At 43.0% G+C, this 26255-nt stretch overlaps 1 protein-coding gene across 7 annotated transcripts in view; it reads right to left on the reverse strand.

The window, feature by feature from the left end:
• The window catches only part of LOC137365491 (serine/threonine-protein kinase MRCK alpha-like), a 789178-nt gene that overhangs the window by 138189 nt on the left and 624734 nt on the right, over positions 1-26255 (reverse strand). For all 7 annotated transcript variants that reach the window (XM_068027939.1, XM_068027937.1, XM_068027940.1 and 4 more), the window contains 2 exons: positions 12544-12649; positions 11698-11846 (listed from right to left, as the gene is read on the reverse strand). In XM_068027939.1, the coding sequence (XP_067884040.1) occupies positions 11698-11846; positions 12544-12649 (255 nt within the window). The remainder of the gene's footprint in view (positions 1-11697; positions 11847-12543; positions 12650-26255) is intronic.

A 26255-nucleotide genomic window follows, 5' to 3' on the forward strand; every position in this document is an offset into this window, starting at 1 on the left:
AAGTTATTTTGATTTGGGAACTGTTCCTTTAGATTGGAAAATTGACATGCCACTTCACTATTTAAGGAAGTTGAGAGAGAAAAACTAGGGAATTATAGACCAGTTACTAGAGTCTACAATTAACGATAGGGTGACTGAACACTGAAAATTTATCAGCTGATCAGAGAGCCAGCATGAATTTGTAAAGGGTAAGCCATAACTGATGAACTTGACTGAATGTTTTGAAGAGGTGACTAAAATAGTGGACAGGGGAATGTCTATGAATGTTACTTATGTGGACTTTCAGAAGGCATTTGATAAAGTCCCTCATAAGAGACTATTAGCTAAAGTTGAAGCCCATGGAATTGAATGCAAATTGTTGACCTGGTTAGAAAATTGGTTGAGCTGCAGGAGACAGAGTATGGGTAAAGGGCAGGTAATCTAATTGGCTGGATGTGACTAGCGGTATCCATAGAACCATAGCAACATTATGGCACAGAAGGAGGCCATTCAGCCCATCATGTCTGTGCCGGCCAAAAAAACTACCCGCCCAATCTAATCTCACCTTCCAGCACCTGGTCCATAGTCTTGTAGGTTACAGCACTTCAGGTACATGTCCAGGTACCTTTTAAATGAGTTGAGGGTTTCTGCCTTCACCACCGTTCCTGGCAGTGAATTCCAGACACCTACCACCCTCTTCTAATCACCTTAAATCTGTACTCTCTCCAAAGCAATTATGTCCGTCCTGTAATGTGGTGACCAGAACTGTACACAATACTCCAGCTGTGGCCTAATCAGCGTTTTATACAGTTCCAGCATCACATCCCTGCTTCTGTATTCCATACCTTGGCCACAGAATCACAGAATTGTTACAGTGCAGAAGGAGGCCACTTGGCCCATCATGTCTGCACTGGCTCTCTGTAAGAGCAACTCCCTCAGTTCCATTCCACTGCCTTCTTCCCATAACCCTGCACATTCTTCCTTTTTCATATAATTGTCTAATTCCCTTTTGAATGCTTCAATTGAACCTGCCTCCACCACATTCTCAGGGAGCGCATTCCAGACCTTAAGCACTCGCTGCGTGAATAAGTGTTTCCTCATGTCACTTTTGCTCCTCTTACCAAACACTTTAAAACTATGCCCTCTTGTTCTCGATCCTTTCACGAGTGGGAACAGTGTCGCTCTATCTACTCTGTCTAGACCACTTATGATTTTGAACATCTCCAACAAAACCTCGATCAATAAAGGAAACTGGTGCATTCTCCATGGCAATGCCTCTACCAATCAGAGTTCACTTGTCAACCAATCAGCACTCTCTTCTCATGCAGTATAAGTTGTTGTTTTTCCTTACATTATATATTCTTGCGGATTGTCTTGATGAGTGCATTTGAAAAGCTTCGATAACATGTCTCTATTTTCAGCAATACTCAAAATAGCTAGTGTTGGGCTAGAAATGTACTTTTGTACCTTGCAGTAAAGAAACATAATCCACATCGACAGGGACCTCTTCAGAATGTCAACAGTCACTGATGCTGTCACCAACAGGAACAAGCTGAGCTCAGATTACTTTGCTTCGTACAATACTGTATTTGTTTATTATCCACAATCAAAAGAGGGAGAGAGGAGGAGATATTTGGATTCAGTGATGAAAATCAGGGATGGGGGGAGGTGGGTAAAAGAGTGTGCAAGAGGCTAGAATTTACTACTTTTATAAATCACTAGTTTCACCTCAGCTGGTGTATTGTGTCTAATTCTGGTACCACACATTAGGAAGAATGTCACGGTTAAGAGAAGATTTGGTAGAGGGTTTCAAAATTAAATGGAATATTGATAGAGCAGATAGGGAGAAACTGGCTGGAGGGTCAGTAATCAGAAGATACAGATTGAACGTAACTGACAAAAGTACCAGAGAGGAAAGGAGAAATCTTTTTACACAGCAAATCATGATGATCTGGAATGCACTGTCTGAGAGGGTGGTGGCAGTAGATTCAATAATAATTTTCAAAAAGGAGTTGGAAGGGAAGAAACTGCAGCGGAATGGAAAAATACTAGAGAGCAACACTAATTAGATGTAAAAACAAGAAATGCTGGAACCACTCAGCAGGTCTGGCAGCATCTGTGGAAAGAGAAGCAGAGTTAACGTTTCGGGTCAGTGACCCTTCATCGGAACTAATTAGATGGTTCTTTCAAAGAGCCGGCATGGCACGATCGGCTGAATAGTCGTCTTCTGTGTCGTATGATTCTAATGGAGGAGTGCAGAATTCTCAAAGGGTAGTAAGACTGGAGGAACAGATAGGGAGGAGAGAGGACATGGAGGCATCTGAAAACAAGAATGAGAATTTTAAAGTTGAGGCATTGCTACTGCTGAGAAACAGCTTGTTATCCTCTTTGGCCACAGGCCAGGTACCCGAGGACTGGAGGACAGCGAATGTGATGCCATTATTCAAGAAGGGTAGCAGGGATAAACCAGGTAATTACAGGCCGGTGAGTCCAACATCAGTGGTTGGGAAACTGTTGGAAAAAATTCTGAGGGACAGGATTAATCTCCACCTGGAGAGGCAGGGAATGATCAGGGATAGTCAGCATGGCTTTGTCGGGGGAGATCGTGTTTAACTAACCTGATTGAATTTTACGAGGTGGTGACTAGATGTGTAGATGAGGGTAAAGCAGTTGATGTAGTCTACATGGACTTCAGTAAGGCTTTCGATAAGGTCCCGCATGGGAGATTGGTTAAGAAGGTAAGAGCCCGTGGGATCCAGGGCAATTTGGCAAATTGGATCCAAAATTGGCTCAGTGGCAGGAGGCAGAGGGTGATGGTCGAGGGTTGTTTCTGTGAGTGGAAGCCTGTGACCAGTGGAGTACCGCAGGAATCGATGCTGGGACCCTTGCTGTTTGTAGTGTACATTAATGATTTAGGCATGAATATAGAAGGTATGATCAGTAAATTTGCAGATGGCACGAAAATTAGTGGTGTCGTAAATAGTGAGGAGGAAAGCCTTAGATTACAGGACGATATAGATGGGCTGGTAAGGTGGGCAGAGCAGTGGCAAAAGGAATTTAATCTTGAGAAGTGTCAGGTGATGCATTTTGGGTGGACTAACAAGGCAAGGGGATATACAATGGATGGTAGGATCCTAGAAAGTACAGAAGGTCAGAGAAACCTTGGTGTACTTGTCCATAGATCTCTGAAGGTAGTACAGGTAGATAAGGTGTTTAGGAAGGCTTATGGGATACTTGCCTTTAGTAGCCGAGGCATAGAATATAAGAGCAGGGAGGTTATGATGGAGCTGTATAAAACGCTAGTTCGGCCACAGCTGGAGTACTGTGTACAGTTCTGGTCACCACACTATAGGAAGGATGTGATTGCACTGGAAAGGGTGCAGCGAAGATTCACCAGGACGTTGCCTGGGCTGGAGCGTTTCAGCTATGAAGAGATACTGAAAAGGCTAGGGTTGTTTTCCTTAGAGCAGAGAAGACTAAGGGGGGACATGATTGAGGTATACAAAATTATGAGGGGCATTGATAGGTTAGATAGGAAGAAACTTTTTCCCTTAGCGGAGGGATTAATAACCAGGGGACATAGATTTAAGGTAAGAGGCAGGAGGTTTAGAGGGGATTTGAGGAAATTTATTTTCACCCAGTGGGTGGTTGGAATCTGGAACGCACTGCCTGAAGAGGTGGTAGAGGCAGGAACCCTCACAACATTTGATGAGCACTTGAAACGCCATAGCATTCAAGGCTACGGGCCAAGTGCTGGAAAATGGGATTAGAATAGGTAGGTGCTTGATGGCCGGCACAGACGCGATGGGCCGAAGGGCCTGTTTCTGTGCTGTATGCCTCTATGACACTAGCTAGATACATCGATAAAAAAGTATTGAAGTAATTTCTGATCAAAAAATTTTCAAAACATAAAACCTATACAGGTAAAATTTTATTGTGCTTTATTTAAAAAAGGTGAATTAAAAAATAAACAAAAGCTGTAGTGTGTGAAAAAAGATGACTGATTACATATTTGTTGTAATTTTAGATTGGTGCTGTATAAATTTAAGGAGGTGCATTAAGGTCCACAGAATATGAGACACACAGAGAGAAAATTAATGAGAGCGAATATAGAGAAAGTGAATGAGATATATAGCAAGTGAGAGCTTTTCTCATTGTAATTAAGCTAATTTTACAAAGGAAATTAAAATTTTGAAGCAAACTGTCTCGAAGACTCTCACCTAATTATCACTAGTTATGCTGTGATAGAAAATGTAAGTGAGCTAATTAATAAAAGCTGTGAGGATGAGATCATGATTTTCGAACTAATTTTACATAGAAAGCATTTGAGAAAAAGTTACTTGTTGGGTATTTAAGCAAAGTATATTCGGTAAAAAAAGAAACATCTGGATAAAGGGTGGTTGCTCTTCCCAAAGAGTTCAAACAATAAGCAATTTATCAGCTTGTCTTGATAATTAATAATGACCTCACAACCACTGAGAGGGAAGGTCATAGTCATACAGCACAGAAATGCCCTTCGGCCCATTGTGTCTTTGCCAGCCATCAAGCACCTAACCATTCTAATCCCATTTTCCAGCACTTGGCCCGTAGCCTTGTATGCTATGGCATTTCAAGTGCTCATCTAAATACTTCTCAAATGTTGTGAGGGTTCCTGCCTCTCCTACCTCTTCAGGCAGTGCGTTCCAGATTCCAACCACCCTCTGAGTGAAATATTTTTTCCTCTAAACGTCCTGCCTTAAATCTATGCCCCCTGGTTATTGATCCCTCCGCTAAGGGAAAATGTTTCTTTCCATCTAACCTATCAATGCCCCTCATAATTTTGTATACGTCAATCAGGTCCCCCCTCAGCCTTCTCTGCTCTGAGGAAAACAACCCTAGCCTATCCAGTCTCTCTTCATTGCTGAAATGCTCCAGCCCAGGCAACATCCTGGCGAATGTCCTCTGCACCCTCTCCACTGCAATCACATCCTTCCCATTGTGTGATGACCAGAACTGCACACAGTACTCCAGCTGTGGCCTAACTAACATTTTATACAGCTCCATCATAACCCCCCTGCTCTTATATTCTATGCCTCAGCAACAAAGGCAAGTATCCCATATGCCTTCCTAACCACCTTATCTACCTGTACTGCTACCTTCAGTGATCTATGGACAAGTACACCAAGGTTCCTCTGACCTTCTGTACTTCCTAGGGTCCTACCATCCATTGTATATTCCCTTGCCTTGTTAGTCCTCCCAAAATGCATCTCCTCACATTTCTCAGGAGTAAATTCCATTTGCCCATCTTATCAGCCCATCTATATTGTCCTGTAATCTAAGGCATTCCTCCTCACTATTTACAGCACCACCAATTTTCATGTCATCTGCAAAATTAATTTCGTGTCATCTGCGAGGGGTTGTAAAATGTGGTGCTGTGAAAAGAAAGTACTAGAGGAAAGGCCAAATATAAAGCTGAGGTGGAGGCTTTTAGCTGGGTGTATTTGTAGGGAGGCTGCCACCTACATCATGTTACTTGAGCCCGGGTGGGCACCATTCAAGGTTGAATGGCCAGGAAGTTGCCAGGTTTGTTCCCTGACCAATCCAGTGGGTCAGACATAAAGGCTGAGCAGTGGCCCAGACTTATTTTTCTCCTCCCTAATCCTACCCACTGAAGCCAATTGTACTGCCCTGTCACTTCCCCAAATGATTTCAGCTAACTCAGCACAGAGCAGGGATTAAACACGGATCCTTCTTGGGCAGTATTGCTCAGGTAATCCCTGGAAGTCATTGAGAGCACATACTGCTAAATTTCTGAATTGCTTTGCTCACATCTCTGTGTCTGACCCTTCAACATGCTAAATTATTAGCCTAAATCAGTTTGGCCAACCTCCTTTGTATTCTTGAAAGCTTTGATTGAGTCACAGTTTATACAAAATACAGGAGATACTAAGTGACTGCTAAATACATTCTCACTCATTAAAAACCTATAAATCAGTTTGGTCTATTAAGATGGAAAGAAGTTTTTGACACAAATATAGAATTATAGAAACGTACAGCATAGGAGGTGGCCATTTGGCCCGTCGTGCCTATGCTGGCTCTTTGAAAGAGCAGTCATGCTTAGTCCCATATCCCTGCTTTTCGTCTGTAACCCTGTAAGTTCCTTATCCTCGATTCCCTCTCCAACTCCCTTTTAAAATTACTTACTAAATCAGCTTCCGCTATCTTTTCAGGTAGAACTTCCAGATCTCGACAACTCAGAGAAAAGGTTTCCTCTCATCTACCGTTTAGATCTTTTTCTAATGATTTTGAATACATGATCTCTAGTTATTGGCCCAATTGCCAGAGGGAACCTTTTTTCCCTTTTCACTATCAAAATCTCTCATCATCTTGAAAACCTTGATTAGGTCGTCTCATAACCTCCTCCGTTCCAAAGAGAACAATCCGACCTTTTCCAGCCTCTCCTCATAACTGACCTCCCTGATCCTTGGCAACATCCTGGTAAACCTCCTCCATACCCTTTCTAATACCTTTATATCTTTCCTAAATTGTGGTATCTAGAATTCTCCACAATACTCCAGCTGAGGTCTAACCAGTGATTTAAAAAATTCTAGCATGATCTCTTTTCATTTATATTCTATTTTTCTATTTATAAACCCAAGTGGCCATATGGCTTTTTCACCAGCTCATCAACATGCCCTGCCACCTTTAAGGATCGTGTATATGGACAACAAAGTCTCTCTGTTCTTCTGCACTTTTCACAATTATACTACTTATACTGCACTACCATTCCGTATTAGTCCACCCAAAGTGCATCACTTCACATCTCTGCAGTGAACTCCATCTGCCATGGTGAAGCCTATAAATATCCTAAAATAAAAGCAAAATACTGCAGACGCTGGAAATCTGAAATAAAAACAAGAAATGCTGGAAGTACTCAGCAGGTCTTGCAGCATCTGTGGAGGGATGCCTATAAATATCCTCATCAGGATATACTACTTTGTCCAGTTTTGTTATCAGCTGAAAACTTTATAATTCTGCCTCTGACATGAGAGTCTCGGTCGTTTTTAAAAATTGCATATAATAATGGGCCCAAAACTGACCCTTGGTAAACACCATAGCAAACCACTCTTAAAAATATCCATCCATCCACCACCCTTTGCTTCCTGTCAGTGAGCCAATTTTTCATCCATAATGTCAATTTAGGTCACTTTCCCTTAATTCCATGGGCTTCCATCTTCTTAACAAGCCCCCTGTGTGGCACTTTGTTACGAACATACGAATTAGGAGCAGAAGTAGGCCATTCGGCCCCTTGAGCCTGTTCCGCCATTCAATAAGATCACGGATGATCTGTGTGTTTCGAATTCCACACTCCCATTTACCCCCAAAAACGCTTGATTCCCTTGCCTAACAAGAATCTATCTACCTCTACCACCTTTTGAGGCTGAGAGTTCCAAAGTCGCACAACCCTCAGAGAAAAACATTTCTCCTCATCTCTGTCCTAAAAGGGCAACCCCTAATTTTAAAGAAGTGCTCCCTAGTTCTGGACTCACCTGCAGAGGAAACATCCTTTCCACATCCACCTTGTCAAGACCATTCAGGATCTTATATACTTCAATCAAGTCTCACCCGCACTCAAATAACAAAGAAAATTACAGCACAGGAACAGGCCCTCCAAGCCTGCGCCGATCCAGATCCTCTATCTAAACCTGTCGCCTATTTTCTAAGGGTCTGTATCTCTTTGCTTCCTGCCCATTCATGTATCTGTCTTCTAAACTCCAGTGAAAACAAGCCCAGTCTGTCCACCTTTCCTCACGAGACAACCCACTCATTCCAGATATAAAACTAGTAAACCTCCTCTGAACTGCCTCTAACGCATTTACATCCTTCCAGGTTGGCCTTCATAGCGAAATGATTCGAGTACAGGAGCAAGGATGTCTTGCTGCAATTATACAAGGCCTTGGTGAGACCACATCTGGAGTACTGTGTGCAGATTTGGTCTCTTTATCTGAGGAAGGATGTTCTTGCTATGCAGGGAGTGCAGTGAAGGTTCACCAGACTGATTCCTGGGATGGCAGGACTGACGTATGAAGAGATATTGGGTCGATTAGGTTTGTATTCGCTAGAGTTTAGAAGAATGAGAGGCGATCTCATAGAAACCTACAAAATTCTAACAGGACTGGACAGAGTAGATGCAGGAAGGATGTTCCCGATGGCAGGGGAGTCCAGGATGAGGGGTCACAATCTAAGGATAAGGTGAGCCATTTAGGACTGAGATGAGGAGGGATTTCTTCACCCAGAGAGTGGTGAACATGTGGAATTTCCTACCAAAGAAAGCAGTTGAGGCCAAATCATTAAATATATTCAAGAATGAGTTAGATATAGTTCTTAGGACTAAAGGAATCAAGGGATATGGGGAGAAAGCAGGAACAGGTTACTGAGTTTGGATGATCAGCCACGATCGTATTGAATGGTGGTGCAGGCTCGAAGGGCCGAATGGCCTACTCCTGCTCCTATTGTCTATGTTTCTACGTTCCCTTAAATAAAGAGACCAAAGCTACACACAGAATTCTGCAGTCGTTCTCTATTTAATACTCTGCTTCTTTATTCTTCCTGCCAAAGTGAATAACTTCACATTTTCCCACATTATACTCCATCTGCCAGATTTTTGCTCACTCACTCAACCTATCTACATTGGTCTGCAACCTCATGTCCTCTTCACAAAATACTTTCCTACCTATCTTTGTATCATCTGTAAATTTAGCTACCATGCCATCGCTCCCCTCATCTAAGTCATTGATATAAATCGTAAAAAGTTGAGGCTCCCCTGCAGGACTCCACTCATCACATCCTGCCAATCAGAAAAGGACCCATTTATGCATACTCTCTGTTTTCTGCCAGCCAGCCAATCTTCTATCCACGCTAATATGTTATGTTGAATGCCTTCCGAAAGTCCATATATACAACATCTACTGAACTATCTTGATCAATCTTCCATATTACCTCCTCAAAGAATTCAATCAAGTTAGACTTGATTTACCTTTAACAAATCCATGCTGGCTCTCCTTAATTAACCCATGCCTTTTCAAATGAAAGTTTATATTGAACCTGATTTTGGTTTCCAATAACTTCCCCACCACTGATATTAGGCTGACTGGCCTGTGGTTGCTTGGTTTAGCCTCTCTCCTTTCTTGAATAGTGGGATAACATTAGCAACCCTCCAGATGCCTTACCAACTTTTGGTAATGCTAATCTTATTAGTACATTTTCTCCTATTACGATCCTGTCCATAACCTCCCTCCCCTCTTTTAGTGTAACCTTCACATCATCTGCTTCCTTTGTGAAGACAGATACTAAGTACTCACTTAATACTTTAGACATGCCCTTTGCCTCTACTTGAAGATTTCCCTTTGGGTTCTTAATAGTGCCAACTTTTCCCTAGCTAATCTCTTACACTTTATATGTTCATAAAATGTTTTAGGATTCAATTTAATGTTGTCTGATAATCTTTTCTCCTTACTTTTCCTTCCCTCCATATCAACTTTTCAATTCCCTCCTCTTCTGCATGAATCGCAGAAGGTTGGTCTGCAGGTACAGCAAGTAATTAGGAAGGCAAATGGAATTTTGTCCTTCATTGCTAAAGGGATTGAGTTTAAAAGCAGAGAGGTTATGTTGCAGCTGTATAAGGTACTGGTGAGGCCGCACCTGGAGTACTGTGTGCAGTTTTGGTCTCCTTATTTGAGAAAGGATGTACTGGCACTGGAGGGGGTGCAGAGGAGGTTCACTAGGTTGATTCCGGAGTTGAGGGGGTTGGCTTATGAGGAGAGACTGAGTAGATTGGGATTATATTCATTGGAATTCAGAAGAATGAGGGGGGATCTTATAGAAACATATAAAATTATGAAGGGAATAGATAAGATACAAGTGGAGAGGATGTTTCCACAGGCAGGTGAAGCTAGGACAAGAGGGCATAGCCTCAAGATTAGAGGGAGCAGATTTAGGACTAAATTGAGAAGGAACTTCTTCACCCAGAGGGTTGTTAATCTATGGAATTCCTTGCCCAGTGAAGTAGTTGACACTACTTCAGTAAACGTCTTTAAAGCTAAGGTAGATATCTTTTTGAACAATAAAGGAATTAAGGGATACGGTGAGAGAGCGGGTAAGTGGATCTGAGTCCACGAAAAGATCAGCCATGATCTTATTGAATGGCGGAGCAGGCTCGAGGGGCCGGACGGCCTACTCCTGCTCCTAGTTCTTATGTTCTTTCCGAATCTGCCTGAACCTTGTTCTGGAAATTTGTCATGAGACATTTTCTGTATTATTTTAACTTTTATTTCCTTTGTCATCCAAGAAACATTAGCTTTGGATGGTCTACCTTTTCCCTTCAAAGGAATATGCCTAGTTTGCACCTCTTCCCTGAAGGCCTTCCAATGCTATATTACTGCTTTACCCTGAAATCGCCTTTTTCTATCGACTTGAGCTAGGTCCCTTCTTAAATCACTCCCTCAGTTCAGCATTTTTACCATTGCTATTTTGTGGTCTCTTTCTATAATTACTGTAAACTGAATTATGTTGTGGTCATTGTTAGCTAGACAATCTCCTACAGTAACACATTCCACTTGCTCTACTTCATATTAATAGATTTATAAGCATTAGTTCTGCAGGATTCTTTCCACCTTTTATTAAGGAAAGGTCCACCTACAGACAGTTGAACTCTGGTCTCAAATTGGCTGTTCTCTATCCTGTCTGTGACAAAATAGAGGATTTCTGTATGACATTTTCATTGATTCTAAATAGACAGATTAAATGTGGTTTAAAAATTCAAGCAGTGCTATCGCTAAGCAAAGTTCATTGTTTCTGTTGCCACGAAGACCAAAACACATCACTATGGCCAATGTCTTCTGTGGATGGATACCCTGTGTCAACACCTCAGTTTAGTAATAAATTTAAAGGCTGCTGGGTGACTGAGACAGACTGTTTTAGGCGTTAACATGTGCAGATTGACAGATGGGAAAGTAGTAAAATTCAATTACTAAAATAGTTGAAACATTAAGGTGTGATATTTGCAGGAAGACGGTAATACCAAACATTACACCTTTCCCCACGATGTGCAAGTTCTGTATTCACAGGTTGCCTGTCAACCTCAAAAGGCATGTTTCTAATTTGAAAGAATTCCTGTGGTATAAAAGTACAGCTCTGATTAGTCTGGAAATCTGAACTCTGTGGATTGAGAGTCCATGTCATCCCCATGAGGTCACAACGTGAAGGTCTGTTAGGGCTGTTTCATTCACGAATCCAATTTCTTTCCAAAACATGAATGACATATATTCTGAAATATATTCTTTAACCTTTTTGTTTTAAGCATGGCGCTTTCACTAATTACTGTATCTTACTGCTTCCATGTATTATTCGATTTGTAAATAAATCCACCTTGTACACTTTGGTCTGGCATTTTCTCCCTTTCAAAAAGAAAGGAATAAGGAGAAAGCGTCAGGATCCAGCACCATCTCCAGTGGCCAATGGTACAATGAAAGGGTAGTTTTTAATTCTGGGAATATTGTCTCAGACACAGCTTGTATAAGGGTGCCAAGTTCTTCTCTTAAGATGCTTGGTTTTCTTATGGAAACCATTTTGTAGTTCTAAATAGAAGTAAAAGGTGTATTGGGACAAAGCTGAACCATAACTGGGACAAGCAGGCAGTTCTGACTTTGCACAAATTTCTATGTAATTTAGTGAGCTCACCATTCAGTAGATATGTTGGCTGCTTTGACCTTATTAAGCTCGTCCTGGATTGTCTGTTTTGCTCGGATTTCTGCATCGAGTGCCGATTGCAGTTCTAATCGAGCTGACATGTCTACTTTCTGAGACCGACGCATCTTCCATGGCATATCCTGAGAGAGATACAGAGATGGAGATAAAGAAGGGGAGACGGGAGACAGAAAGAAAGGCATTTGTTAGTAACGTATCACAGTATATCCTGTCAGTTTGTTGCTTAAAGGATGAAAATAACTCCCAAGACACACCTTTCACACACAGTCAGAATTCGTTGTCAGTAGCTGGAGGTTCCAGCTTAGGCTTAGCTTCTAACTCAAGCCAGGGTGCAGATAGGAGTCGTCTAACTGGAGAAAATGTCTTGCATCCATTTTTAACGTGAATTTATTAGGTTTATGCTTTGGTGAATGCTGATTATGGAGCTGTGGGCCATATTGTAGAAGGCTGTATACCACAACGACAACAACAAAGCTGCTTAGGATGGCACAGGGTTTCTTAACCTTTGCTCAACATTGAAACTTGAACACTTTCTTTCATCACACCCCAGTTCAAGGTGAAACTGGGTGAGTCAGTGAGGGTTCAACCAAAAAGAGAAAAGAACATTTTAAAAAGGAGGGAGATTAAGTGCACAGGATGGCTGGGAGACGGAGGATAGGAAGAAGTGATTAGCCATGATGAACCAACCATCGTGGGTGTGGGGCAGGCTCAATGCACTAGTTGGTCTTTTCCTGTCCCTACGTTTGTAAAAGCATTGGACTGGAGCAAAAAGGGTTAGTGGATTTTAATAGCCAAGAGTTGAAGAAGAAAGATCCTTACTGTTGCTCGTGCCCCTAAGCTGGAATTTCTCAAGGACTCCAATTCCTCGGTCATCTTGGTTGCCAGTGCCTGAAGGTAGCCTCTAGCATCTTTCTCATCACTCACCCTGACAACAGCAAATGCAAATAAATCACACTTATGCAATTGAGGATCACAACTCAGAGATGAGGCTGCTAACCTCTTGTAATGCCACTAAAGTGGCTGAGCAGGCGAACAAAATGGATGCAATATTCAGCAGTAGGTTTTAACCACGAAAGGCAGAGAAAATGAGCAAAACTGAAGCAGCGGCCTCACACAGCCGGCAGACAGGAAAGTGTAAAATTGGTGGCATTCTCGAACTGCTGGGAAGCTTGTTGTCCCAGCAGATCTAGTGGGCCACCAGTTGCAGCAAGTCCCAGCAGTTTCACAATTAGTTTAAGGGACCCAGCAGAACTAGGGTAATATTAAAGTAATTTTTAATTATTTTATTTCCAATATTGCAGTCTGAGAATAAAATAGCCATGCTCTAATGGTTTGATTTCAGAGAGTCAGGCAGGAACTGTTCAACAGTTAAGCCAATTAATGCAATGTATGATAGTTACTCCTTTATAAAACAAGAAATTCATGTTCTTACAGAATTCAATACTTCATTACACATTGCAGAGTTCTATATATCATCATACAACAGGAAACATCACAGCGTGCTGTGGAAGCACTAACACCTGAAAGCCAATTCTCCTCACTTCTGATTATCCAGCATATACTTCTTTGGAGCTACTACTTTATTTATTTGTCTCAGATGTGGACGAGGGTATAGGAGGGAGGAGAACAAATAGAGACTTTACTCCTGATTTTGGGCTGTACAGTCTTAATAGAAGTTAGCTGTAAGGGGACCAGGCACAGACACGTAACAAAAAAATACTGCGGATGCTGGAAATCTGAAATAAAAACACAAAGTGCTGGAAATACTCAGCAGGTCTGGCAGTATCTGTGGAGAGAGAAACAGAGTTAACTTTTCAGGTCTGTGACCTTTCATCAGAACAGATATGTAAAATAGTTAACAATATAGAAGAGGTATCAGCAGAACACTAAACTGAACTGTGGCTGTGGAATAAGGAGAAAGATAAAAGGACTGATATCAAGAAGTTCTTTCTCATATAAAGAGTGATTAACACATGGAATTAACTCCCATCAGGGGTTTAAAAAAAAGCTCTGGAATCATTTAAGGGCTAGTATGTGAGGGAGGGATATAGTTTCGAATGGATTAGATCAGATGGACCAAACTAGGGAAACTAGAGATGGTAAATAAATGCAGCTTTGGCAGCATCACCCGCATTCGAGACAAATACTGCTTGCAGTGATGCAACACACTAAGTGCTACAGCTGTAAAACAAGTTTTAAAAAATAACTACTTTCAAAAGAATGTTTTCAGTCAAATTATTTTTTCAGAGCCAAGGATTTTCTTCTTTCTGGTACTCCCTCATTTTCAGTCAAATACTTGGATGTAACATTTATAGCACAAAGTGGCACTAGGTAACAACAGCTCAAATGAATGGGCAGATCGACACTTAAGCAGCCATGAACAGAGGCATTACAAGGTATGAAATCAGTTTCAATGTCATGTGTCGATTTAGATGCTTAATAAGTAGGATATAACGGGGTTTATTTTATAATCAATAAAATTAGCATTGCATTAAAGCACATGGGCTGTTCAATCACTTGTGTATTCCAATAAGGGGAATGTCCTTCAAATAAAAATGAAAACAATTACAAAAATGTATCACTCCAAATTGTTGAAAATATGTGCATATGTGAGCGCGTGTATATATATACATATATATATATATATAAACAAAATGCTATTTATTGCCTGTCACAGTTAAAACATACCCATCTATTCCTGTTTATTCAGAAGTGAGAGCATTAGGTCCAGTATGAGATGTAATTCAGCAAGGAGTAAATGGGGATCATGGTGAAGTGAGTGTTTCTCATCACATTCCCCTTCTCCTCCACTTAATTACTTTGAAGGATGGTTAGACATTTCTTATTCCTCTTCGACTTCTTGGTGTTCACTCCTTTGGACCACCTAGGTTGCTAGGTTGCTAATGTTTCTGTGGCTCTGTTCTGCCACTCCCTATCTTGCCAAATAAAACAACTGAAATAAAACCAACTCTGCGAATGTGGGATTAATGCAGGAATTCCCAGTGTTGTAATTCAGCCTGAAATGTTCTGTTTATTTGTGCTGGCCTTTTGTTCCAACATTAAAGCTTTGCAAAGAAAGAAAATCTTGCATTTATACAGCACCATAACACATTACAAAATGCTTCATGTACAATGAATTAGTGAAAAGAGCAGTTAGTATTATTTGTGTTGGATCAGCTCCAGCAATCTTACTGCATTTATGTTGTGCACAGCAAGATCTTTCAACCAGCAATAAAATGAAGTAGTTAATCTCCTTCTTCAGTTGAGGGAGCAAAGTTGCTCAGGAGACTGGGAGAACTCCCTGCTCGTCTCTGAAGAATGCCATGGCATTTTTAACATCTTCTTGAACCACTGAAACAGACGGCCTTGTTTTACCATCTTCTCTGAAAGACGGCACCTCCAACAGTGCAGCTGCTCCTCAGTACTGTACTGGAGTGCCAGCTTAGACTATGGGCTCAATCCCTGGACTGAGGTTACAATCTCCTAGCTCAGAGGCAAGGGCGCTATCAAATAAGATGGCAATATTGTGAGCTAGAAGAAAAATATTATATATTGAAATATAAAATGCTGTTATTTCTAGAATTAAAGGGACATTGCAAGTACCTAATGGGTTAAAAACACCCACTCCAGCATAACAGGGGAAATTCAAGTCAGTGTGCCTCCAACAAAGCTTAGTACTGGGCCGAGGGCTTTCACAGCAAATGAGAAGCTCAATGAAAAGGATTTCACTTCAGTGGTCAGAATTAATTCAAAAGTTTGCAAGAGGATGGATGTCATGATTACAAGAAATGCAAGCTGAATGGAGTGAACTTACAGGTTTGTTTTGCAAAATAAAACCTCAAATATGAGAAGTATCACCACAAACTCCCCCCCCGCCCTCTCAACCTAACTTGCAGCTGGTCTAACATCCATTTTCACTTGGCTGGACAGCTATTTTGTTGTTGGATCGGGTCCAATAATCCCAAATTAAGATAATCTTTTCTGCAGAGGTACACATTATATTTGGTGGGGCACACACAAAACGTGCTTCACCATAGACAGGCTCATTTCCTAAACTGCTGCCAGTAACACAACAGCTAAGCCAGAGTGAATAATGTTAAAACATCTGCAAACTCAACACACGCCACAGAGCTTTCTTTTTATCAAACTGAAATTCAGCCTGTTTTGACAAAAATGGGGAGGCTGTGCATTCATGAAGAAAAATCACTTGAGTGGGAGAATTTTTTAAAAATCCTCCTTTCAGTCTCTCACCTTTACACATCCTCTCCTCAGCTGGGATGTTAGGGCAGATTTAGTATATTTAGTTTATGTAGCTCATACAATTGTTTCAGTTATCTAACAAGAAGGGGCAAAAATAAAGCCACAGCTTAGGCATCCCTCAGAGAGAGAGCAGCATTACTTGCATTGTCTTTATTTCCTGTTAGTCCATTTGTTCTGTTTGTCTCCCATATTATTTTTTCTCCAATGTCAGAACCAAGTTCTGATGAAAGGTCACAGACCTGAAACATTAACTCTGTTTCTCTCTCCACAAATACTGCCAGCCTTGCAGAGTATTTCTAGCATTTTCTGTTTTTATTTCAGATTTCTAGCATCCACAGAATTTTGATTTCGCATTGAGATTAAAGACTAATTACTCAGGTTAACTTCAGTTGCCTGTTTCCAGCCAATTCCTCCAATCAGATCATTAGCGCTCAGTGTTGAAAGAATCTGGCCCCCATCCCAAACCTAAATTGACAGAAATGGACAGGAAATGGGGTAGGATAAACTGAAGATGGAAATTATACTGCTTAGAATTCTAACTTCTTTCCTCCCCAACCCCAATTTTCTTCTTTCGACTTCTGATGACGACTTAGATTGGTGCTTTGCCAGTCCTCACGTACCTCACATGCAGTCATGCTTCAGAGGCAGGCCTAAACACAAGTTATCAGCCAGATATCTGACGAAATACAATAAGCAAACCTTCCTGAAACCAGCTGTATTTATATAAAATCCATTTCATTACTGTAATAATAATGGCAGATTCTTTGCAGGCAAAGATCGTGGAAAGGCTTGTCTCTGTGGTAGTTGGCATGATCATTGGTCTTGAAGAGGCCAATTCTTGATCTGCAGGCTCATGAGCAGTTGAGGTGCAAGAACCCCTGGTTTGGAGGGGCTCTGGTATAAGCAGGCTCCTTCCGTTGTATGTGCCGTTCTTCAGCAGCCTCGTGTCTGCTTTGAAGTTGTAGGCTGCTTTCCTGGTTGCTGTGTGCCAGCTGTCTCCTGCTCCCACACCCATAAAACAATGTCAGCCAGAGAGAGCTGTCTTTTCAACTGGTAATTGAACCTGTGCGAGGTGCACCTTGCTCTTGCTTACTGCAGCATAGTTCACCATAAAGCATTGCTTTTGGCATTCTAGAATCCTTCATGTGTGACGCATGTCCTGCCCTGCGCATTGGTGTCATAAGAAAATGCACTCAATGCTGGGCAGATTGGCTCTTATGAGGACTTGATTTTTCGTGATGTAGTCCTGCCATCTGATGTTCATGATGGATCGAAGACAGAGTTGATGGAATCACTCCAGAAGTTGCAAGGACAATGCAGCTCATTACTGTAGTAGGATTGACTGAAGTGACAGAGCTATTCACCGAGAGAAGCACTCATCTATGGGCTTAGTGGTTGACTTGGTTAACCATTTCAGCATAGTTCCAAATGTAAAAACAGAGATTTCTCCTCCCCCCACCAAAAACTGCTTTAAACCTCAATTTAACTGGTAATTGGCAAATAATCTATACAAATCTCAAATGATTTTGGTCTTACATGTGTGGTACATCAACAGCCTAGGTACAGGAATAAAGACAATTCTTCTTCTTCTTTGGCCTCCTTGTCTCGAGAGACAATGGGTAAGCGCCTGGAGGTGGTCAGTGGTTTGTGGAGCAGCGCCTGGAGTGACTATAAAGGCCAATACTAGAGTGACAGGCTCTTCCACAGGTGCTGCAGATAAAATTTGTTTGTCGGGGCTGTTACACAGTTGGCTCTCCCCTTGCACTTGTGTCTTTTTTTCCTGCCAACTGCTAAGTCTCTTCGACTCGCCACACATTAGCCCCGCCTTTATGGCTGCCCGCCAGCTCCTGCGATCGCTGGCAACTGACTCCCACGACTTGTGATCAATGTCACAGGACTTCATGTCGCATTTGCAGACGTCTTTAAAGCGGAGACATGGACGGCCGGTGGGTCTGATACCAGTGGCGAGCTCGCTGTACAATGTGTCTTTGGGGATCCTGCCATCTTCCATACGGCTCACATGGCCAAGCCATCTCAAGCGCCGCTGACTCAGTAGTGTGTATAAGCTGGGGATGTTGGCCGCCTCGAGGACTTCTGTGTTGGAGATACGGTCTTGCCACCTGATGCCAAGGATTCTCCGGAGGCAGCGAAGATGGAATGAATTGAGACGTCGCTCTTGGCTGACATACGTTGTCCAGGCCTCGCTGCCATAGAGCAAGGTACTGAGGACACAGGCTTGATACACTCAGACTTTTGTGTTCCGTGTCAGTGCGCCATTTTCCCACACTCACTTGGGCAGTCTGGACATAGCAGTGGAAGCCTTTCCCATGCGCTTGTTGATTTCTGCATCGAGAGACAGGTTACCGGTGATAGTTGAGCCTAGGTAGGTGAACTCTTGAACCACTTCCAGAGCGTGGTCGCCAATATTGATGGATGGAGCATTTCTGATGTCCTGTCCCATGATGTTCGTTTTCTTGAGGCTGATGGTTAGGCCAAATTCATTGCAGGCAGCTGCAAACCTGTCGATGAGACTCTGCAGGCACTCTTCAGTGTGAGATGTTAAAGCAGCATCGTCAGCAAAGAGGAGTTCCCAGATGAGGACTTTCCGTACTTTGGTCATCGCTCTTAGACGGGCAAGGTTGAACAACCTGCCCCCTGATCTTGTGTGGAGGAAAATTCCTTCTTCTGAAGACTTGAACGCATGTGAGAGCAGCAGGGAGAAGAAAATCCCAAACAGTGTAGGTACGAGAACACAGCCCTGTTTCACACCACTCAGGTTAGGAAAGGGGTCTGATGAGGTGCCACTATGCTGAATTGTGCCTTTCATATTATCATGGAATGAGGTGATGATACTTAGTAGCTTTGGTGGACATCTGATCTTTTCTAGTAGTCTGAAGAGACCAAGAGGCTTTGGAGAGATCAATGAAAGCAATGTAGAGGGGCATCTGTTGTTCGCAGCATTTCTCCTGTATCTGGTGAAGGGAGAACAGCATGTCAATGGTCGATCTCTCTGCACGAAAGCCACACTGTGCCTCAGGGTATACGCGCTCGGCCAGCTTCTGGAGCCTGTTTAAAGCGACTCGAGCGAAGACTTTCCCCACTATGCTGAGCAGGGAGATTCCACGATAGTTGTTGCAGTCACCGCGGTCACCTTTGTTTTTATATCGGGTGATGATATTGGCATCGCACATGTCCTGAGGTACTGCTCCCTCGTCCCAGCACAGGCAAAGCAGAGGTAGACAGTTTCTTGATAAGCAAGGGGGTGAAAGGTTATTGCGGGTAGGCGGAAATGTGGAGTTGAGGTTACAGTCAGATCAGCCATGGTCATCATCTGTGGCAATTACAAAACAAAATTCCCTACACTGCATCAATGACTACATCTGGAAAATACTTCATTAGCTATGACAAACTTTGGGATGAACTGAGGTCATGAAAGGTGCTATATAAATGCAAGTTTGTTCTTCCCTTATAAATTGAATTCAACAACAACTATTACTTGAATTTTTATAGTCTTTTCATGCCCTCAGGATGCGCCAAAGTGCTTTAAAGCCAATTAAATATTTTTGTAGTAGAGTTACTGTTATATACGCAAATGTGGTAGCCAATTTACACAAAGGAAGCTCCCACTAAGTGCAGTGAAATAAATTAAGATCAGTTTTGGGGATAGGAAGGATGTTGAGGCAATCGAGACAGCACAACCCAAATTCACAGCTACAAAGACCAGAAGTTGGAGCTGCTTCCATGAGAACAGTTTTTTAATTTCTTCATGGGACCATCCATTCTACCCCTCCGCAAGTGCCACGCATTCTACCCCAGCTCCTACTGGCCTGTCGTGGCCTCATTTCACACTGGTCCGATTCAACCTCTGTTTTCAGTGGTCCTATTCTACCTTTCCTCTCACTAGGTCCTCGGTTTCTCGAGCCTGCTCCGCCACAGATGATGATCATGGCTGATCTGATTGTAACCTCAACTCCACATTTCCGCCTACCCGCAATAACATTTCACCCCCTTGCTTATCAAGAATCTATCTGCCTCTGCCTTAAAAATACTCACTCTGCTTCCACTGCCTTTTGAGGAAGAGAATTCCAAAGACTCATGACCCTCAGAGAAAAAATTTCTCCTCATCTCGTCTTAAATGGGTGACCCCTTATTTTTAAACAGTGACCCCTAGTTCTAGATTCTCCCACAAGAAAAAACATCCTTTCCACATCCACCCTGTCAAAACCCCTCAGGATCTTATATGTTTCAATCAAGTCGCCTCTTACACTCCTAAACTCCAGCGGATACAAGCCTAGCCTATCCAATCTTTCCTCATAAGACAACCCGCCCATTCCAGTTATTAGTCTAGTAAACCTTCACTGAACTGCTTCCAAGGCATTTACATCCTTCCTTAAATAAGGAGACTAATACTATACACAGTACTCTAGATGTGGTCTCACCAATGCCCTGTACAACTGAAGCATAACCTCCCTACTTTTGATTTTAATTCCCATCACAATAAATAACAACATTCTATTTACTTTCCTAATTACTTGCTGAACCTGCATACTAACCTTTTGTGATTCATACCAGGACACCCAGATCCCTCTGCATCTGAGCTCTGCAATCTCTCACTATTTAAATATTTATTCATTCATGGGATGCGGACGTCACTAGCCAGGCCAGCATTTATTGTCCATCCCTAATTGCCCTTGAGAAGGTGGTGGTGAGCTGCCTTCCTGAACCGCTGCAGTCTACGTGGGGTAGATATACCCACAGTGCTGTTAGAAAGGGAGTTCCAGGATTTTGACCCAGTGACAGCGAAGGAACGGCGATATTGTTCCAAGTCAGGATGGTGTGTGGCTTGGAGGGAAACTTGCAGGTGGTGGAGTTCCCATACATTTGCTGCCCTTGTCCTTCTAGGTGGTAGCGGTCGCAGGTTTGGAAGATAATATGCTTCATTTTTATTCTTCCTGCTTAAATGGACAATTTCACATTTTCCCGCACAGTACTCCATTTGCCAGATCTTTGCCCACTCACTTAACCTATCTATATCCCTTTGTAGCCTCCTTATGTCCTCTTCACAACTTACTTTCCTACCTATCTGTCATCAGAAAATTTAGCAACCATACCTCCGGTCCCTTCAACCAAGTCATTTATATAAATTGTAAAAAGTTGAGGCCCCAGCACTGATCCCAGTGGCACATCACTCATTACATCTTGCCAACCAGAAAGTGACCCATTTATACCTACTCTTGGTTTCCTGTTAGCTAGCCAAACTTCTATCCATGCCAATATGTTACCCCCTATACCATGAGCTTTTATTTTTCGCAATAACCTTTTATGTGGCATCTTATCAAATGCCTTCTGGAAATCTATGCACAATACATCCACCGGTTCCCGTTCCTCCACAGCACATGTAACTCCCTCAAAGAACTCCAAAATATTGGTTAAACGTGATTTCCCTTTCACAAAACCATGTTGACTCTGCCTGATACCTTGAATTTTTCTAACTGCCCAGCTATAACGTCTTTAATAATAGCTTCTAACATTTTCCCTATGACAGACGTTAAACTATCTGGCCTCCTGCTTTCTGTCTCCCTCCCTTTTTGAATAAAGGAGTTATATTCATGATTTTCCTATCTAATGGAACCTTCCCCGAATCTAGGGAATTTTGGAAAATTAAAACCAACGCATCAAATATCTCACATACCACTCCTTTTAAGGCCCTAGAATGAAGTCCATCAGGACCCGGGACGTGTCAGCCCGCAGCTCCAACAATTTGCTCAGTAGGACTGCAGAGCTTTGATCTGAGTTGTGGGATCACTTTGCTCTGTCTATAGCATGCATGTAGCCCTGTGTTGTAACTTCACCAGGTCAGCATCATTTTTAGGTATGCCTAGTGCTGCTCCTAGCATGCTCTCCTACACTCTACATTGAACCAGTGTTGTTCCCCAGGCTTGACAACAATGGTAGATTGAAGGAAATGCTGGGCCATGATACTACAGATTGTGGTGGGAAACAATTCTGCTGCTGCTGATGGCCCACAGTGCCTCATGGCTGCCCAGTTTTGAGCTGCTAGATCTGTTCTAAATCTATCCCATTTAGCATGGTTGTAGTGCCACGCAACACGATGAGATTTCGTCTCCCCAAGGACTGTGTGGTGATCTGTCCTACCAGTACTGCCATGGACAGATGTATCTGCAACAGGTAGATTGATGAGGACAAGGTCAAGTAGGATTTTCCCTGCCGCAGGCCCATTCAGGCAGATATGTTCTTCAGGACTTGGCCAGCTCAATCAGTAGTGGTGCTCTTGAGCCACGCTTGGTGATGGACATTGAAGTCCCCCATCCAGAGTACCTTCTATGCCCTTGCTACCCTCAGTGCTTCTTCCAAGTGGTATTTAACATGGAGCAGTACTGATTCATCAGCTGAGGGAGGGCGGTAGGTGGTAATCAACAGGAGGTTTACTTGACCGTGTTTGACCTGATGCCATGAGACTTCATGGGTCCGGAATCCATGTTGAATAATCCCAGAGCCGCTCCCTCACAAATGTATACCACTCTACCATTTCCTCTGGTGGGTATGTTCTGCTGGTGGGACAGGACATACCCAGGAATGATGGAGGAGTCTGGGACATGGGCTGTAAGGTATTATTTGGTGAGTATGACTATGCCAGGCTGTTGTTTGACTAGTGTGTGGGACAGCTCTCACAACTTTGGCAGAAGGCCCCAGATATCAAAGAAGAACAAAGAACAAAGAAAATTACAGCACAGGAACAGGCCCTTCGGCCCTCCAAGCCTGCGCCTTCCTGGATAGGGCTGCCACAACACTCAAGATGTTTGTTCCATTCTAGGGCAGAATGCTTCATTGGTGTCCCTAGCACCAGACTCAATATCCACCCCTTCCACCACCAGCACACTATACTGTAGTTTATACTATTCCTACACTGCAGCAACTCCACCTCCCAGCCCCGTGACCTCTACCACTAAGTTGTTATTTGAATATCAATTGGCAGTTATTTGTAGTCAGGTGGTGGACATTAACTGGGCACTCCCTGTGCTCATATACATAGGAGCAATGTGAATGTGTCATTGTTGGTTGGAGGTGCATGACATGCAATGTGTGTCTCTAACGAAAAGCCTGTGTGTGTACAGACTAGGCTCCAGTATTTTATGTTTCACTGCCTGGATATCTGAGTTGTAACAGAGATGGTCAGAGCAGCAATGTCATGGAAACACTGTTACCCAAGTACCTCTCCAAATTACACACCATCCTTACTTGAACATGTTCCTTGAGCTTGACTGGGTCAAAGTCCTGAAATTCACTCCCTAATACTCTTTATTAAGAATGAATTATACAACTCCATGACATGCAGTGAACAATGGAACTCTGCAATACATGATGGATTTCAAGTAATTTGTAGAACTCTCCACTGTGTAATGAACTACAAAGCTTCCAGAGTGCCACAGAGTGATTATGGCATAGAATGAGGCCATCTGGCCCATTAAGACCATGCCAGCTCTCTGTAGAGCAATCTATTCAGTCCCATTTCCCACCTCGAGTCCTATAGTCCTGCAGGTTTATTTCCCTCAACTGCCCATCCGATTTCTTTTTGCAATCATTGTCTCCATTTCACCACCCTCATAAGCAACAATTTCCACTCATTATCACTCGCATAAAAAAGTTCTTCCTCACATTCCCCCTGCATTTCTTGCCCAAAACCTTCAATCTGTGTCCCCAAGTCCTTGAACCATCAGTTAATAGCTTTTCTTTATCTACCTTATCTAAACCTGTCAATCTTGTACACCTCTATCAAATCTCTCCCCAATCTCCTTTGCTCCAAGGAGAACAATCCCAGTTTCTCCACCCTAACCTTACAGCTAAAATTCCTCATCCCTGGAACCATTCTAGTAAATCTTCTCTGCACCCTCTCACATCCTTCCTCAAGTGTGGTGACCAGAATTGGACACAATACTCTTGTTCTGACTTAACCAAAGCCTTAAAAAAAGCATAACTTTCCTGCTTTTGTACTCAATGCCTCTATTTATGAAGCCCAAGGTCGCATATGCTTTGCTAACTCTCAATGAATGGTGGTGGATAATTAAAACAACTAACTGAAGGAGGAGGCTCCACAAATATATCCATCCTTAATGATGGGGGAGCCCAGCACATCAGTGAAAGATAAGGCTGAAGCACGTGCAACCATCTCCAGCCAGAAGTGCCGAGTGGATGATCCATCTCGGCCTCCTCCTGAGATCCCCAGCATCACAGATGCTAGTCTTCAGCCAATTCGACTCACTCCATATGATTTCAAGAAATGGCTGAAGGCACTGGATACTGCAAAGGCAACGGACCCTGACAACATTCTGGCAATAGTACTGAAGACTTGTGCTCCAGAACTGGCTGCACCCCTAGCCAAACTATTCCAGTACAGCTACAACACTGACATCTACCCGACACTGTGGAAAATTGCCCAGATATGTCCTGTGCACAAAAAGCAGGACAAATCCAACCTGGCCAATTACTGCCCCATCTACTCTCAATCACCAGTAAAATGATGTAAGGAGTCATCAATAGTGCTATCTAGCGACACTTACTTGTCAATAACCTGCTCACTGACGCACAAGTTTGGGTTCCAGGGACACTCAGCTCATTACAGCTTTGGTCCAAACATAGACAAAAGAGCTGAATTCAGAGGTGAGGTGAGAGCGACTGCCCTTGACATCAAGGCAGCATTTGGCCAAGTGTGGCATCAAGGAGCCCTAGCAAAACTGGAGTCAATGGGAAACGGGGGAAAACTCTCCTCTGGTTGAAGTCATACCCCTAGCACAAAGGAAGATGGTTATTGGTTGTTGGAGGTCAAATATTTCAGTCCCAGGACATCACTGCAGGAGTTCCTCAGGTTAGAGACGAGGTCCAACCATCTTCAGCTGCTTCATCAATGACCTTCCCTGCTTCATAAGGTCAGAAGTGGGGATGTTCGCTGATGTCTGCACAATGTTCAGCACCATTCACGACGCCTCAGATACTGAAGCAGTCCGTGTCCATATGCAGCAAGATCTGCACAACATCCAGGCTTGGGCTAATAAGTGGCAAGGTACATTTGCACCACACAAGTAAGTGCCAGGCAATGACCATCTCCAACAAGAGAGAATCCAACCATCTCCCCTTGACAATCAATGGCATTATCATCGCTGAATCTCCCACTATCAACATCCTGGGGGTTACCATGAACCAGAAATTTTACTGGACTAGCCATGTAAGAACTGTGGGTACAAGAGCAGGTCCGAGGCTGGGAATTCTGTGGCGAGTAACTGACCTCCTGACTCCCCAATGCCTGTCCACCATCTACAAGGTACAAGTCAGGCATGTGATGAATAATCCCCACTTGCCTGGATGAATGCAGCTCCAACAACACTCAAGAAGCTCGACACCAAAGCAGCCCACTTGATGGGCACCCCCCCCATCCACCACCTTGTGTGTACCATCTACAAGATGCACTGCAGCAACTCACCAAGGCTCCTTCGACAGCACATTCCAAACCTGTGACCTCTACTGCCTAGAAGGACGAGGGCAGCAGATGCATGGAAACACTACCACTTACAAGTTCCCCTCTAAGCCACACACCATCCTGACTTGAACTATATCGCCGTTCCTTCAATGTCACTAGGTCAAAATCCTGGAACTCCCTTCCTAACAGCACTGTGGCTGTACACACACACCAGTGGTTCAAGAAGGCCGCTCATCACCACCTTCTCAAGGGCAATTAGGGATGGGCAATAAATGTTGGCCTAGCCAGCGATGCTCACATCCTGTGAAAGAAAAGGTCCTGCCACCTTCAAAGACATGATACCCCAGGTACCTCTGTTCCAGTAGTCTTTAGAACTGTGCCATTAGTCTATATTGCCTCGCCCTATCCCTTCTCCAAAAATGCATCACCTCTCATTTCACTGTATTAAATTCCATCTGCCACTTGTCTGTCCATTCTGCTAGCCTATCTATGTTCCGTTGCAATCGATTGGTATCATCCTCACTGTCTGCCACACCTCCCGGGTAAATTTTGACATTTTACTCTTTATTCTAGTATCCAAGTCATTTATGTATAGCAAAAAAAGCAGTGGTCCGAGCACTGGCCCTTGGGGAACACACCATCCTCCAGACTGAAAAACAACCATTTATATGATTCAAAAACAAGAAATGCTGGAACCACTCAGCAGGTCTGGCGGCATCTGTGAAATCGCAGAAATTTTCACAGATGCTGCCAGACCTGCTGAGTGGTTCCAGCATTT

The sequence above is a fragment of the Heterodontus francisci genome, chromosome 3, assembly GCF_036365525.1.
Source record: "Heterodontus francisci isolate sHetFra1 chromosome 3, sHetFra1.hap1, whole genome shotgun sequence".
Classification (NCBI taxonomy): domain Eukaryota; kingdom Metazoa; phylum Chordata; class Chondrichthyes; order Heterodontiformes; family Heterodontidae; genus Heterodontus; species Heterodontus francisci.